This window comes from Neovison vison, chromosome 3 (assembly GCF_020171115.1).
Source record: "Neovison vison isolate M4711 chromosome 3, ASM_NN_V1, whole genome shotgun sequence".
NCBI classification, from domain to species: Eukaryota; Metazoa; Chordata; class Mammalia; order Carnivora; family Mustelidae; genus Neogale; species Neogale vison.
In genome coordinates, this window is record NC_058093.1 from 96120161 (window position 1) to 96136860 (window position 16700).

A 16700-nucleotide genomic window follows, 5' to 3' on the forward strand; every position below is an offset into this window, starting at 1 on the left:
AACAATAAGTAGCACACAGGGACTACGTGGTCTCTCAACACTTAGATGAATTCACCTGTGAAACCATCTAGGACTGTTAGTTTTTTATGGGATCATTTCTTGGTAACTGTGTCCATTTCTTCTATGGAAATGTCTGCTTACGCCATCAAAAGAAACGAAATCTTGCCATTTGCGACAACATGGATGGAACTAGAGCGTATCATGCTTAGCGAAATAAGTCAAGCGGAGAAAGACAACTATCATATGATCTCCCTAATATGAGGGAGTGGTGATGCAACATGGGGGCTTAAGTGGGTAGGAGAAGAATCCATGAAACAAGATGGGATAGGGAGGGAGACAAACCATAAGTGACTCTTAATCTCACGAAACAAACTGTGGGTTGCTGGGGGGAGGGGGGTTGGGAGATGGGGGGTAGGGTTATGGACATTGGGGAGGGTATGTGCTTTGGGGTAAATTGGAAGGGGAGATGAACCATGGGAGACTATGGACTCTGAAAAACAATCTGAGGGGTTTGAAGTGGTGGGGGGGTGGGAGGTTGGGGTACCAGGTGGTGGGTATTATAGAGGGCACAGCTTGCATGGAGCACTGGGTGTGGTGAAAAAATAATGAATACTGTTTTTCTGAAAATAAATAAATTGGAAAAAAAAAAAAAAAAAAAGAAATGTCTGCTTACATTTTCTATCCTTATTCATTTTTGATATACTGTATTTTCCTAGGAAATCATCCATTTCATTTTCAAATTTATATAAATTTATATACAGAATCATACAAAGTATTGGGGATTTTTTTGTTTTTGTTTTTCTTCTATTTCCTCCATATCAAGCTGTTGGCAATTTTTGCCATTTCTTATTTTATATGTGCATGCTCTTCTCTCTCTTGTGATTAAAGCAGTCAACCATGTGTCTATTTTGATTTATTTTTTAATAAAACCAGATTTATTAATTTGATCTGCTTTTCTGTTCTCTACTTCGTCACTCTTTGCTTTTATCTTTATCACTGCCTTCCTTTTAGTTTTTGTTGTTGTTTTACTTTGTTCTTCTTAAGTTAGAAATTTCTAACTTCTTAAGTTAGAAGAAGTTAGAAATTTATTAATTCAGTAATTTTCATTCTTCTGGTTTTTCTTGATGCAGGTATTTAGGTCTATGGATCTTCCTTTGATCACTCCTAAAATATAGGTTCGGGTATATAGTGTTTTCATTATTTTTCAGAAATTTGTTCAGTGTTTCTCTTTTACCCAAGAGTTAATATAAAGCTTTTTACATTTCCAGGTAGAAGTCCTAGTTTTTTGTTATTGTTTCATTCCTAATTCCTGGTTTTACTGCAGAGATCAGAGTACTGGTTATATTTCCATTATGAATCCTGCTGATATGAGACCTAATATATTCTATCAGTTTCTCTGACTTTTCCATGTGCATGTGAAAAAAAGGTAGTTTCTACTGTCAAGGTGTAGTGTTTGGGATATATCTAACAGATCAACCTTATTACCTTGTTCCAATCTTTCTTTAGTTTTGTCTACTTGACTGTCTTGTATTAAGAGTAATGTGTTCAACACCCTCTGTTAGTAGTGTTTCAATCTGTTTCTCCCCTTACCTCCTGTGGTTTCCTATTTTTATAGATGGCTACAGCGATATCTAGTGTATAAACATTAACAAATGTTACATCCTCATTGTAAAATACCTCTTTTAGATTATAAAGCATCTCTGTGTCATCATTTAATGCTTTTTTGCTTTATTTCTACTTTATTTCACATCAGGATCATAAATTCTGCTTTCTTTATTGTCTTCATGTACCTGGTAAATCTTTGTCTACTGTTTACTTTGTAATCTTTTTGTGTGTGTGATAAAATAAAATTTAATCATATAATTAAGCATTGGCAGAAAACTAAGGGAAGAATTTGGTTATACCCTTACTAGGATCATATATCTACTCTATGTATTTTGGTTTTTATTTCATTAATTTTTGAAGCATAATATACAATGTTATATTAGTTTCAGGTGTATGATATAGTGATTCAACAATTCTATCTACTTCTCAGTGATCATCAAGATAAGTACTCTTAATCCCCTTTAACTATTCCACTCACATCCATCTTCCTTCTGGTAGCCATTAGTTTGTTCTCTGTATTCAAGTCCTTTTTCCCCCTCCTTTTTCTTTCTTTTGCTTCTTAAACTCCACTTATGTGTGAAATTACATGGTATTTGTCTTTCTTTAACTTATTTCACTAAGCATTACAGTCTCTAGATCCATTCATGTTGTTGCAAATGGCAAGGTTTCTTTCTTCATGGCTGAGTAATATTCTACCGTAGATATATATCAAATCTTCTTTATTCATTCATCTCTCAGTAGTCATTTTGGTTGCTTCCATATCTTGGCTGTTGTAAATAATGTTGCAATAAACACAGAGGTGCATGTATCTTTTCAAATTACTGATGTCATTTTCTTTGGGTAAATACCCAGTAGTGGAGTTACTGGATCACGTATTAATTGAGGAACAGTGGATATACCAATTTGCCTTCCCACCAACCATGCATGAGGGTTCTTTTCCTCCACATCCTTGTCAACACTTGTTATTTCTTGTCTTTTTTATTTTATCCATTATGACTCTGTAGCCTTTCTGACTCACTGAAACCCTTGTAGCAGAGTTAGGTTTTATATGACTCACTATACTGTGTTTGTTTGTTACTATGTGTGTTTTTCTATTTGGTGTGTTCTTTGCGTTTTTTAAAAAAAAAAGGTGGTTTATATTTTTATTCTAGTAGAGATCTTTGCAGTAATACTTTTTATACTGTCCTTAATTTCCTTGCTGTAAGTGTTTTATAATCTGGTCTGACAATTTTAAATGCTATCACATCTGATTACCATCTTCTACCCACAACCTCACCTAGTTTTAGTCTTAGCTCTAAAACTAAAGAAATAAAATGCTCACCACTGGCCCTTTGCGAAAGTTTCTGCAGTCATCTCTTGGTTGGATCAAGTTCATCCTCCTGTACTATGTTGTTCAATATGAACAAGGCAGAAACTAGTCCCATGCAGCTATTTAAAAATTCCGTTCCTATGTTATGCTATAGAGTCTTATGTGGCCAGTGCCTGTAATTTTGAACATCACAGCTGCAGAATGTTTCGAACACTGTAGAAAGTTCTATTAGGGCAATTCTGGTGGACTCCTCAGAAAGGGTGCATGTGTACAAAAATTTATATGTGCAAAACCTCAGAGAAAATTTTCTTAGAGCCTTGATTATTTGGACATCTTGGTAGGATATAAATCTTTGGTTTGTACTTTTTGCTTAAATTTTTTGAAAATGCTGTTTATGTTGTCTTGAGAAATATGACACCTGTCTAATTCTCTTTCAAGTTATTTTTATCTTTTTGACTAGAAGTCCTGAGAATCTTTTTTTTCTTTAAATATTTAAGTTCCAGTAGTTTCAAAGTGATGTATTTTGGAGTTCATTATTTATGGTATTTTCCCCTGAATCTAGTGAAAGAGCCCTTTCAATACGTAAACTTGGGTTTTCTTTTATTTCCTGAAAGTTTTCTTGGACTGCAGTTTCAACTATTAGTTCTGTTCCAATATTTTGGTTCTTCCTCTGAGAATATGAATATTATTCCTACTTTTCCTATCTTTCATTTCTACTGGTTTCTCCTCAATTCCTTTTACTCATTATCCATTTTCTTTCTCTTGGCTATTCTTGCTGCTTTTTCTTGGTACCTTTTATTAAATTTAAAAGAAAACCTGTTCTCCTTTGGGCCCTCTGTAATTTAGTCTTTATTTTTGATATGAATGTCTTATACTTCTACTACTATCCTGAGTTAAACCAGCTCTAGTTTCATTTCTCTGTGGGGTTTTTTGGTCCATTTCTGCTGTTGGCTTTACTACTTCTGATTAAACATGATTTTTTTCATATCCGCCATGCTGGTTTGAGAACATCTGACTATTACAATTTTTTTCTGCTTCATGGTCAATTTTCTGGGAGATGTTTTTATTAATTCAAACAATCATATCTGCATTTTCTGCCTTTTTATAATAGTTTTGTATGGATATGATCTGCTCTTTACCAATCCTAGTCATGTCACACTTTAAAAGTGGCCTCTTCTGTACCGTTTCTTTAATGAATGGAGTAAGGGTGATAGAGGTTGGTAGGTCCTATTTTTCTTGCATTTCTGCAGGATCCCTAAATTTCCCATTCTTTCTTTTTTGCCATCACTGCTTTATCTCAAAGGGGTATCATTTCTTCTCTATATATCTGGCTCTGCCAAGGCAGTGTCTCTCTGAGTGTCCACTCCTATTCCTGCCCACTTCAAGCCCCTTCTCTATGGCCAGTGCTGTGAACTATCAAACCATACTTGCATTGCGTATTCTGCACTGAGTATTAATGTTAGGTTCTCTCCCTCTAGGGTGACTCTGATCCATCCAAGTCTCCTATATCCCTCGGCTCTTCTTTTTAAGATTCCCTGCCCCCACTCTCTATATACAGGCTTACAGCACTAGGAACTCCACTGAAATGTGGCTTCTCTATTTAAAGTTAATTCAAAGGGGTGCCTGGGTGGCTCAGTGGGTTACGCCGCTGCCTTCGGCTCAGGTCATGATCCCAGGGTCCTCTCTCTCTCTCTCTCTCTGTCTCTGCCTGCCTCTCTGCCTACTTGTGATCTCTCTCTGTCAAATAAATAAATAAAATCTTAAAAAATAAATAAATAAAAAAGTAAAGTTAATTCAAAGGTCACTATAGTCTCTATTAGTAATGCTGAAGGCAAAGATTTATTTTTTTTTTTACCAATTTCATGGGGTTTTGGGGCAGCTAAGTGGGAAAGTGTGTAGGACAATTTGTTATCAGGAGGCTCTCACAATTCTCCAAAACTCCAATTTTTTAAAATAATTACAAAGCAGTCCACCAAATGCTTATACCATACTTACTGAACCAAGCCTTCTTTCTGAAACTTTTGTTCTATCTACCTTTTCACTAGAAAACTTTGTTGAACATCATTCTTCTACATTAATATTTCTGTATTTCTTATTATTTCCTTAAATATTTTGGTAGTCAAACTGCTAGGTCAAAGGATGTGACCAGCTTTAAAGCTTCTAACATATACTATTAGAAAGTCCAATGGTAAGCATTATATATAAAATATACATGTCTTATTTCCCGGCCTAGTTGCAACTAGTTCTTAAATCTTAAATGTGAATAGCAGATATATAAAAGACTCATTAAATTTCAATGCTTTGCTTCTCAAGTCCAAAGCTTTCATGTCTACTATAGTGAGTTTTTAAAAATGCTAGAAGAATTGTTAGCTTTCTAGTATTGGATACTGAAACCTCAGTTACCTTTTCAGCTTCCCGTGTGTCATCAAAAAGTCTCCTCTGCCTTCTAGCAGGAATTGGCTTAGCTGTTTCCCAGGCTTCTACCCACATATTGCTTGGAATCTTCATTCGGGCACTCAGTTCTCCTTTCAGAACCATGTTGCCTTTTTCGTCAATAACCTCCTCTTCAATATAATCACGGGGTGAGTACCACCTCACAAAATCTTCCAGAAAACAACCTGGATTAGCTGCCTAAAATAATGCAAAAAAAATTCAGCAGAATCAAATAGAAATCAACAGGTAGTGATAAACCTATTTATAAAAATCATACTTTCACAAAAAGCTTACCGCATCTTAACAAAACCTAGTATGTGACATGAGTCTGGGTGTAACCTTTAAAACAGGTCAGATGTTCAAGTGTCAAAAGCATTTTCTTTTGTTATTTCCATTTTACAGAAAAAGAAAACATGTGATGAATTTAGAAATAAAAAGTTGATGTGAAAATAATTCTCTTAAATGTATTATAAGTTACATAAGTTAGTTTAAAATTATAATATAACTACTTAATATAACTACTCAATACTTGGAAAATATCAAAAAAACTCAAGTAATTAAATAATATACAATATGATCAGAATAATAACACAATAATAGAAAAGCTCTGTTTTTTTCCCCTCAGCAAATCAATACTGGTACTGTAATAAGTATCAGCTAACCTCAGAAATGTTCTATTCAGTCATCAAATTCTTGTGCTTTATATAACAAATTACTATCACATAAATTTTTTTTGTCCTGTTAAGGAACTGGAATTCAAACTATCGCTTTTCAGGTTTCTGAAACCAACTAATTAAAATTTTATTTAGGGCGCCTGGGTGGCTCAGCAGGTTAAGCCGCTGCCTTCGGCTCAGGTCATGATCTCAGGATCCTGGGATCGAGCCCCACATCGGGCTCTCTGCTCAGCAGGGAGCCTGCTTCCTCCTCTCTCTCTGCCTGCCTCTCTGCCTGCTTGTGATCTCTCTCAATAAATCTCTCTCAAATAAATAAATAAAATCTTTAAAAAAAAAAACTTTTATTTAGTAGATAAGTCTATAGAATTAATGATGATGCATACCAAAATTCTTTAAGGAACTCTACAATTAAGACTAAGAAAAAGAAGAAGCTTCACAGTGTTAGTGGTAAGGCATGGAAGTCTCTTTTCCAAGTGTATACACAGAGATACACACACACTCAAAGGGTATGTGTGCCTATATTAAACACATACCTTTTTGGTTAAATTCTCTACCATAACATATACTTACTGCCAAGAGTACTATTTTATTTTCCTGAAATAATTAAGTGATATAAACATTAACAAGGATATGCTAATAAGCAGATCATTTTCTTCCTTTTTAAATTAAATTAACCTCCAACCAAAATGAAAATGGGCATGGTAAGAACAGTCAGTCTTAAATGTGAAGAGCAAAACTGCCCATTTCTCCTCATTGAGTTCACAATCTCTCAGCTTCACCATCCCCATCAATTTAGGAAATCCAACCCCGAGGGATGAGGGCTCAGAGGAAGGTCCTTAACTGAGAATCAACAACATAAACTTCTAAGGACTATGGCATCATGGCAACAACAACAAAAAAAATGCTGTGAACTGCAATGGATCAAGATTGCTGCATGACTCAGGATTCATGTACAAAAATCTGGTTATTAACGAGGCAACATCATACTCACACAAAAACTTAAGAACTTAGAGAAAATAATAATTGAATTAATGTACTACGAAGTTAAAAAAAAAAACAACTTTTCACCCAAAATTTCTTCCGTCTGCCTGGACCTTACTGTACCAGATTGAACGTAGTTACCAGGAGAGGGTCAAGGCTCATTTCAGCTATGGCTTTTCTTCTACTGTTAAGGTATGTACTCCAAGGACATGTGTGAGAATAGGCCCTGTCCTACCACAAGGTGTAGGTACCTCTGGTACATATCAGCATTCATCCAAAGCTCTGCAGACTCTCCTAAGGGCCCCTAATACCAAGTCATCCCTATATAGAAAAGGAAAGGCAACCATGTCTATTTTAGAATGAATTTATAACCTTAAATATATTAACTGATTCCCACACAGAGGCAAATGTGTACATTGGCTATTTGAAATTAAAACCATGTTTTAATGTGGAAAGAACCAAGATGCCCTTCAACGGATGAATGGATAAGGAAAATGTGGTCCATATACACTATGGAGTATTATGCCTCCATCAGAAAGGATGAATACCCAACTTTTGTAGCAATATGGACAGGACTGGAAGAGATTATGCTGAGTGAAATAAGTCAAGCAGAGAGAGTCAATTATCATATGGTTTCACTTATTTGTGGAGCATAACAAATAGCATGGAGGAGTTAGAGAGGAGAAGGGAACTGGGGGAAATTGGAAGGGGAGGTGAATCATGGGAGACTATGGACTCTGAAAAACAATCTGAGGGGTTTGAAGTGGCGGGCGGGTGGGAGGTTGGGGTACCAGGTGGTGCGTATTATAGAGGGCACGGCTTGCATGGAGCACTGGGTGTGGTGAAAAAATAATGAATACTGTTATGCTGAAAATAAATAATAAAAAAAAATTTAAAACAACAACAAAAAAACATGTTTTAAGAAATTTGTAGGTACTCAAGTTAGTCTAAAACAGTCTAATGAACCCAATCTTGTGAGGTACAGTGTTGTCATTATACAGAATGTTCCCATGAGGAGCCAATATGTTTCTATAAGGAAAACTTACAGTTCCACTTCGGAATTTCATCTTGTAAGTACCTCTGCAAGGATGCTGTAGCAGGACAGGGGCAGATAAATATGAAGGTAGCTACAAGTCAGGTATGGAAACAGCTGCTAAAGAGGTCCTACCATGTACATACACCCTTTTCTACCTTTGTGATTTATCAGATGTCCTGAGAGTCAGCTGTCTCCTCTTTATCCATTATACCAACTATTTGTTTTAAAACAATTAAGTCTCTCTTTCTTGCCTCATGGGAGAACAAAATGCTCAGACTTTTCTGCATCTTTTTTATCTCTAAGAAAAACATGTACCTCTCAAGAGGTTTCCTTAAGATTTTTTTTTCTTTTGGTAAAGATGGGAAAACTAAGCAGAGAATAAAAGCATTCCCTTTTACTCTCACTAAAATCTGCTAACAGGAAAGATAAAAGTGACATTGGTTTTCATAGGGTATTTATATTGGAAAAAAAAATCAAAGTCAGGGTGGCATACAGTATGAAAGCAGGACTGATTGGAAGCTACAGAATGGGGAGATGGAGGCCATCAGAGATAGCAGCAGGTCAAGGAGGAAAATCTGGGTATGAGAGACAGTTCAGAGTTATCAGCAGGAGGCACAAGGAAAGCCTATGGCCCACTAGATTACCCACCGGTTGTTTTGTTGTTGTTGTTTTTAATATACATGGTTTTACCTCGGCTTTCAAGATTAAGTAATTCAAAAACAAAAGACCTTTTTTCCTCCCTGGGGTTTTAAGCTAATAAGCTAAATGTCACCATTCTCGGAATCCTCTATGTTCTAATACAGGCCTATATCTAAGCTTAAAATAATCTTCTCCAGGTAAAAATGCCCACTCATCCTAAAAGGTGACTCTTCTGAGAAACCCTCCATAACCCACTCAATAAAGTCAGTCACCTTTCTGACATTGCCTTCATAAGTGAATATCACGTTATTATTTACAAATATCTCCCTCCATAGCTTCAACAGACTGTAACTGAGGATAAGCATTGTATTTCCTACTTATCTAATCACACAAGTCACAAAGTAGGCAAGCAAAAGGTCTGTTGAATGAAGCAGCCTACATTAAATCCTAAAGTTTTAGCATTAAATTGGCTAAACACACACAAAGAAGAAAAACATTCCAATGCACATAAAGAAATGATTCAATTCTCAAGTTTTGACTACGATTCAAAGACTGTTCTTTACTTTTTTTAAATTTAAGAAGCAAGTCTGGCTACGACCTTTAGGAGATAAATGTAGGTTGTTGTAACTACTAAGAAATCAAAACGTTTAATAAAAAGGACATTCAGGCCTTCACACCACTTTAGAGAGTGACTTTCACAGCTTTATCCCAAAATAGCTCAAAATAGACTCCCAAGTTCTGACAGTGTGACCCACCTTAAAAGACTCCATATCTGAAAGCAGACAGGCACTCTGCATGCGTGCTCGGAGGTGAGCCCCTTCTGCTGATGTACCTAATTTAGCCAGAACCTCTGACTGCTCTTCTAGCAGATCTTCTGTCATAGGTGCTGGTTCCTGTGAAGCACAAAAGGACAAACCTCACGAATAGCTTTTTTTTTTTTTTTTTTTTTTAAGAAAAAGCAGAACTATAAAAATAGAATAAAGACAACAATTATATCAGCTCTAACAGTCACAAGATCTGTATTTAAAAGAATTTAGAGAAATTCCAAGTTTTTTGGAACCCACATAAAAAATTAACAAATTAATAATAGATATGACTTTCAGGATCCCCCCCCCAACAACAAATAAGATTATCATGTCTCCCTTGACAGGATTAATAAAGAGAGAGGAATCTGGGTGCACTGAACATTTTCCTGCCTCTTAATTGTAAGAAGTGAAGTCTTAATGATATGCTTATATATGCCATCGCAGTTACAACCAGGCTTTTATTGAAACTCATAAGAGAAAAAAATTTGATGAATACAACAATTAAAATAAAGGCAAATTAATTGAATCCCAACTAAAAGACCCCAAATAACTAAGTTTTATGTTGGAAAAGCTGCTTTGAGTATAGGTTCCAAAAATATTCTAATTACTAATTCCCACAAGAAGTTTTTGGACTTTTATTTTGAGAATCAGAGACATTATAGATTTTAATTATAACCGCAAATAAAAAAGAAGCTAAGGCAAACCTAAAGGAAGACACAACTATAGAATCATTCTGAATCATTCTGAACATTCCAAGCTGTTCAAAGGCTCTTAGGAAAGTTCTCTAAGAACTGATTCCATTAGATTTTATATCTGAAATATGAAGCACTCAACAATCCAAAGACTAACCAAACAAAACTTGCCTGCTTTATTGTTAAAGCCAAAAAAAAAAAAAAAATCAACTTTTTTATTCCTAGATAGTAACATAAAGCCCAACAGAAATAACTATTCAGAGCATCTTCCCAATAAATACATTCCTTCTAGATTTCAAGAGCTTACTATAAAGCAGGGTTTTAGAGCCCCAGCACTAGTGACATTTTAGACAGAATAATTCTTTGTGGTGAGCCTATCCTATGCGTAGGATGTTGAGCAGCATCTACTGCCTCTACCTTTTAGAGGGCTATAGCACTACTCCACCTCACGACAATCACAAGTGTTTCCTGACATTACCAAATATCCCTGGGGGGCAAAAATCACTCCCCAGTTGAGAACCACTGCCACAAAGATAAATAATTTTCACAAATATCTGTCAAAAATAAATTAAGAGCATGGTAAAGCTATGGCATTCAAAACACAAAACAAAAAACAAAAGAAAATAACTTTTCTTCTACTATCCTCATTTTTGAAACAAACCTAAATGGGGCACTTTCACACACTGCTGAAGAGAACATAATGTATAAACTTTTCTAGATGACAATCAGGGAATCAATACACAGCATTAATGATCATGCTCTCTGACCCAATAATCCACTTCTAGAAACAGCACCACAGGATTACTTATAATAGTGCGATAAATGGAAAGAACCTCAATGTACAATAATAGGAAAATTGTTTGATAAAGGAAAAATGGAAAGAAACTGCTCTACCAGTGATCATCTGTGGATTACAGAATTACGAATTTTTGTTTTATGTAAAATGAACATGCATCACATTTAAAGTCTCACACTGATACTCAGGGTTGAATAATCATAGGTAAGGCAATATGACACAGTGGTTAAGAGCTTGGGCTCTAGAAACAACGTGCCTATGTTGAATCCCAGCTCTAGGATCCCAGACAATCACTCAAGCTCTCTGTGACTCTTTCTTGTGAAGAAAAAATCCTGGCACATATTCAATAAATGTTAGCTAGCAATTGGAAACAAAATAGTTAGGTTTTAATTATAACCTCCCACTGATATCAAATACCACAAATTAAAAAATTATATGAACAAGAGCAGAGGCCTTCAGTCTCTTCATTAGGAAGGAGCTACTTTTCATTGTCCCACAGCCCTGAAATCTCAGGATGGCAAGAAAGGAATAAGACATTGAAAAGATACTGATACCCCTCCCACCTGGAAATCTCGAGCCAACTGTAAGTAAAGAACAGATTACAAGGAATATAATCAGCAAGTAGCCCGAGGACTATACACTTTCATATCTACCACTTCTAAATATGCCCAAAGCTTTCTCAATATACATGATCTCAAATGATCATGGAGAGGAGGTCAGAGCATTCTACAACTGATGAAACTCAGGTACAGAGATAAGTGACCTAGCCAAAATCAAGTGGCAAAACTCAAGTGTCAAACTGAACACAGAATCTCAGACATCCATCTGATGCTGACTTTGAGAACTACTAATTTGGTTCAATCCACTAGTTAAGGACTCTTGCTCTGAGATATTCTCCACAGGTTTCTCTTCTAGCCCTGCCTCTAGAATATTAGGTAAAGTCTTTGAGCTTTTCCTAGCCATAAATTTTAGGTTGAACTATGTCTATAAGAAAGAACTATTAAAGTGTGCTTTAATTCCTATGAAGCAGGGATCTATAAAAAGTTTTATGTGTGTGTGTGTGTGAAATAGGCAACTGATTAATGGCACATTTTAAGATAACTTTGTGAAATTTTAACTGTTTCAACTGAGATCATTTTGAACTCCAACCATTTATGTAAAATACACAGACAATGATTATAATTTAAGTGAGATTAACTTTAAAGTAAGAAAGTAAAATAGACTAAAAATGTGCCCTTATCTGCCTAAACGTAAAATATAAAAATGAATTTTTAAACACATAGGATGTATGTTGAGAAAAAAAGTTTAAATTATTCCAGATTTATATAATAAATTTGAATATAGAAAATGAATCATCTAAAATGAATGGGGGGGAGGGTACAGCCTTTTGAAAAGAAATAATGCCTGAGCTTCCAGAACAACTTTCCTGGAATCTTCATTAACCCAATCAAACCAAGACAATATAGATGTAACTAGATCATTAAAAATAAGGAATACTGTTATTAAAACTTGGAAAGAGAAAAGATAAAATAAATTAACCTTTGCTGGATACTTACATGCCAAATGCTTTTAAACACATGTGGTTTAATCCTTAACAGCCCAGACTAATACAAAATACTACTGGCTTTTAAAATATTTAATATTTGATTATTAAACAAATAAACAGGGTTTTGAACTGGAGATATGACAGAGGAGAAAGACTTTTCTTCTGTCAACCACTGATCACAGAACCACTTAACTTTTTTAACCACTTTTGTGAAGTATAATTGACATAGAGTAATTTAAAAGGTACATCTGATGAGTATACACCCATGAAATAATCACCAAAATCTAGATAATGAATATATCCATCACTCCTCAAAGTTTCCTTATGAAAAATGAATGGATTAACAAACTATGGTGTATCCATGCAATGGAACACTACTAAGCAATACAAATGAATGAACCATTGATATAAACAACAATATGTATGAATCTCAAAATAATTATGCCGATAGAATTCCTATACACACAAAATAAAAATGAATAAAACTTACACAAAATTCTAAAAAATGCAAACCAACCCATTATTTTTATTAGAGATCAAAACAAATCTCAGAAAGAAAACAGAGCTTGTACTAGCAATACTGTTTATTAAGTGGTGTGCCACAATATAAATCTAGTTCTGGTAGATTCCAAAACCAATGTCTATAACACAAGACCTCAATGCCAACTGCATGCTCCCATACAAAATTAGATTAACTATACACTTGTTTTATAGTATTAGAGTATTCTTTCTCTGATACTAAAATTTAATAATGAAATACCTATGAAATATAATTTACTTTTAAAAGAATATAATGAACAAAAAGCATACAGCCTGTCAAACAAAAAAAAACTAACCTTGTAAATGATAGCCACCTGGCATAAAACTGTGTAAGCATGGATAAGAGAGTTATTATCAAGCAAACATTCCAATATCCAACCGCATAATTATTGAAATTAATCAACCCATTTTAAAATATATAAACTGCTGGGGCGCCTGGGTGGCTCAGTGGGTTAAAACCTTTGCCTTTGGCTCGGGTCATGATCCCAGGTTCCTGGGATCAAGCCCCACATTGGGTTCTCTGCTCAGCGGGGAGCCTGATTCCTCCCCCACCTCCGCTCTCTCTCTCTCTGCCTGCCTCTCTGGTTACTTGTGATCTCTGTCAAATAAATAAATAAAATCTTAAAAAAATATATACAAACTGCTTACAAACTTTTAAGTAAATTCTTGCACCCTGAGAAGCAATACTAGCCACTTTTCTTATAAGAAAAAGTGCTCAGAAGAATAAAAGCTAAAAACTGAGTGCTTACTGTGTACTAAACAATGTTCACTTATTATGTGCTGTTTCACTTAAAATTCACGATTAGCTTAATGATAAACTCAATATGCAGAAAAGCACTGGATAAAATATAACACCTGTTCATGATAAAAACCCTCAAAAACTAGGAATAGAAAAGAACTTCCTTAATATGATAAATGATAACAACATCAGATACACTCAATGATTATTATATGTTTTCCTCCTGAAATTGAGAGCAAGAGCAGATATCCATACATTAATCAACACAGTACTGGTGGTGCAGTACAATAAAGTATGAAAAAGAATTAAGAAGTATAAAGGCTGGAAAATCAAAATTCAAATTGTCTATGTTAACAGACAGCATGAGTATATATACAGAAAACTCCAAATAATCTACAAACTGCTGGAAATAATATGTAAATGTGCTAAGATTGCTACATCCAAAGTCTGTATGCAAAAATCAACCGTTTCACATTTCGGGGGGGAAAATTTCAATGGAATTTTTTAAATGCCATTTATAACATTTAAGAAATAATGAAGACTATGAATTAAATCTAATAAAAGATGTGCAAAACCTCTACATTGAAAACTATAAATCACTGATAAGGGAAAGTAAAAGAAACCTTAAATAAAATGAAAAGTATTTCATGGTCATGGGACTCAAAATAGTTAAGAGGTCAATTCCCCCTAAATTAATTTGTAAATTCAATGCAATATGGAATAAAAATCCCAGCAGGATTATTTTGTACTGTGAAAAATGACAAGCTGATTCCCAAATTTACATAAAAATGCAATGGACAGCCATGATAATCTTGAAGAACAAAGTTAAAAGATTTATACCACAAGACAGAAAGACTAAGTTACAGTAATATAGTACCTTATTGGTACAAGGATAGAGAGTAGTGGAGAGAATAAATAGTCCAGACATAGACCAAAACACATAAGATCATATGATTTACAACAAAGACACTACTGCCATTCTGTGGGAAAAAGCAGTTCTTTTGAATAATGGTGTTGGAACATAATTATATATCCTTACAGAGAAAAGACAATCAACCTTTTCCTCATACCAAACACAGTCAATCTGAGGTGGGTCACAAATATAAATGTAATAAGTAAAACAATAAAGCTTCCAGAAGGAAACATAAGAGACTATCTCCAGGACACTAGGGTAGAAAAATATTTCTTAATAGGGAGACAAAGCACTATGCATATAAGAAGAACACTGACAACTCAGACTTTATTAAAATTAAGAATGTCTATTCAACAAAAGGCATCATTAAGAAAATGAATAGACAAAAAAAAAATGAATAGACAAGCCATAGATTGGAGAAGTTATCTATAATACATATATCTGGCTAAAAATTCATACAAAACATATGAAGAAACAAAGCAAAACAATACAAAAAAAACCCAACTTTTAAAAAATAGGCTAAGATTCTGAATAAGTACTTTACCAAGGAGATATCCAAATGGACAATATATAAAATATAATAATGAAAATGTATTCAGGACCATCACTCACCAGGGAAATGTAAAAACATGAGATACTACTACATACCCACCAAAAGGCCAAAAATTAAAATGACTGAAATAGTCAAACATTCAGAGAAGACTCAACATAGCAGACTTCAGACTGCTAGCCTCTGAAAGGCCTGTTTTCAAAGTTGACCCTCTGTTGGCATGTAGAAACTTGGATTCTGACAGGGTCCCCACCATACTCAGAACTGATAAAAATGGCACAATGTGCCTAAATTATTTGTGCAAACGATATGGTTTATGCTGAACACCTGCTTTCCTTCCGGTAATCTGGAATTAAGGTACATGCTAGGTGAAGGGTGCCAATGTGACCAGCCCCCCAAGTAAAACCTCGGAGCACTGACCCTCTAAAAACTCCCTCTGGTAGACAACATTTCACATGCAATCATAATTTATTGCTGGAGTGAGAATTAGGCATATCCTGTGTGACCAAACTAGGAGAGGACTCTTAGAAGCCTGTATGATATCTTCCAAACTTTGTCCCATGGGGTACTTCCTATTCCTGATTTTGCTTTGTATCCTTTTACTATAATAAATTATAGCTATGAGCACAACTATATGCTGAGTCCTGTGAGTCCTCCTAGGAAATCATCAAACCTGGGACTGGTGACACACCAAATGTTAGGGATTATGTGGAATCAACAACAATTGTTATACACTGTTGGAGGGAATACAAACTATTCAACCACTCTGGGAGACCATGTGGCAATATCTACTAAAACAAGAACAGATTTCTACCATATGGCAAAAACCATTCTACTCTTAGAAATGTATCTAAAAGAAAATGAGTGCCTACATTCACCAAAAGACACTTAAAAGAATGTTCATGTATTTGTAATAGCTCAAACTATAAACAACTCAAATTCCATCAGCAGGTGAATGGATAAGCAAACTATGGCATGTTCACATAACAGAATACTATAAAGTAATAAAACACACACACAAATAACGACTTATGTGACAACATGGAAGAATCTCACACATGGTAGTTTTAAAAAGGCTCAATGCAAGAGTAAGAAATGCATGACTGCCTTTATATACAAAAGAGTAAACAGAACATAATTGCATGTATGAGATTCAAAAACTGACAAAATTAACCTATGGTGATAAAGGCAGAAAAAAACTTACCTGGAGGGGAGTACTGGGTTATGCTATCCAATACACCAGGCTATTTAAATTTAAGTAAATTTAGTAAATTAAAAAAAAAATGAGTTCCTCAGTTGCATTAGCCACCCTTCAGCACTCAATGGCCACAAATGGGTAATAGCTATAGTACTGGACAGCATAGACAGGAAATGTCCATTTCTGTTTTCACAGAAACTTCTATTGATCAGTATTGTTCTAGGATGATGGGAATTTTCCACA

The 16700-nt window shown here is 34.9% G+C and overlaps 1 protein-coding gene across 3 annotated transcripts in view; it reads right to left on the bottom strand.

Moving 5' to 3' along the window:
* The window catches only part of RAB3GAP1 (RAB3 GTPase activating protein catalytic subunit 1), a 121696-nt gene that overhangs the window by 16197 nt on the left and 88799 nt on the right, over nucleotides 1–16700 (bottom strand). For all 3 annotated transcript variants that reach the window (XM_044242585.1, XM_044242584.1, XM_044242583.1), the window contains 2 exons: nucleotides 9433–9570; nucleotides 5318–5545 (listed from right to left, as the gene is read on the bottom strand). In XM_044242585.1, coding sequence (XP_044098520.1) covers nucleotides 5318–5545; nucleotides 9433–9570 — 366 coding nt within the window. The remainder of the gene's footprint in view (nucleotides 1–5317; nucleotides 5546–9432; nucleotides 9571–16700) is intronic.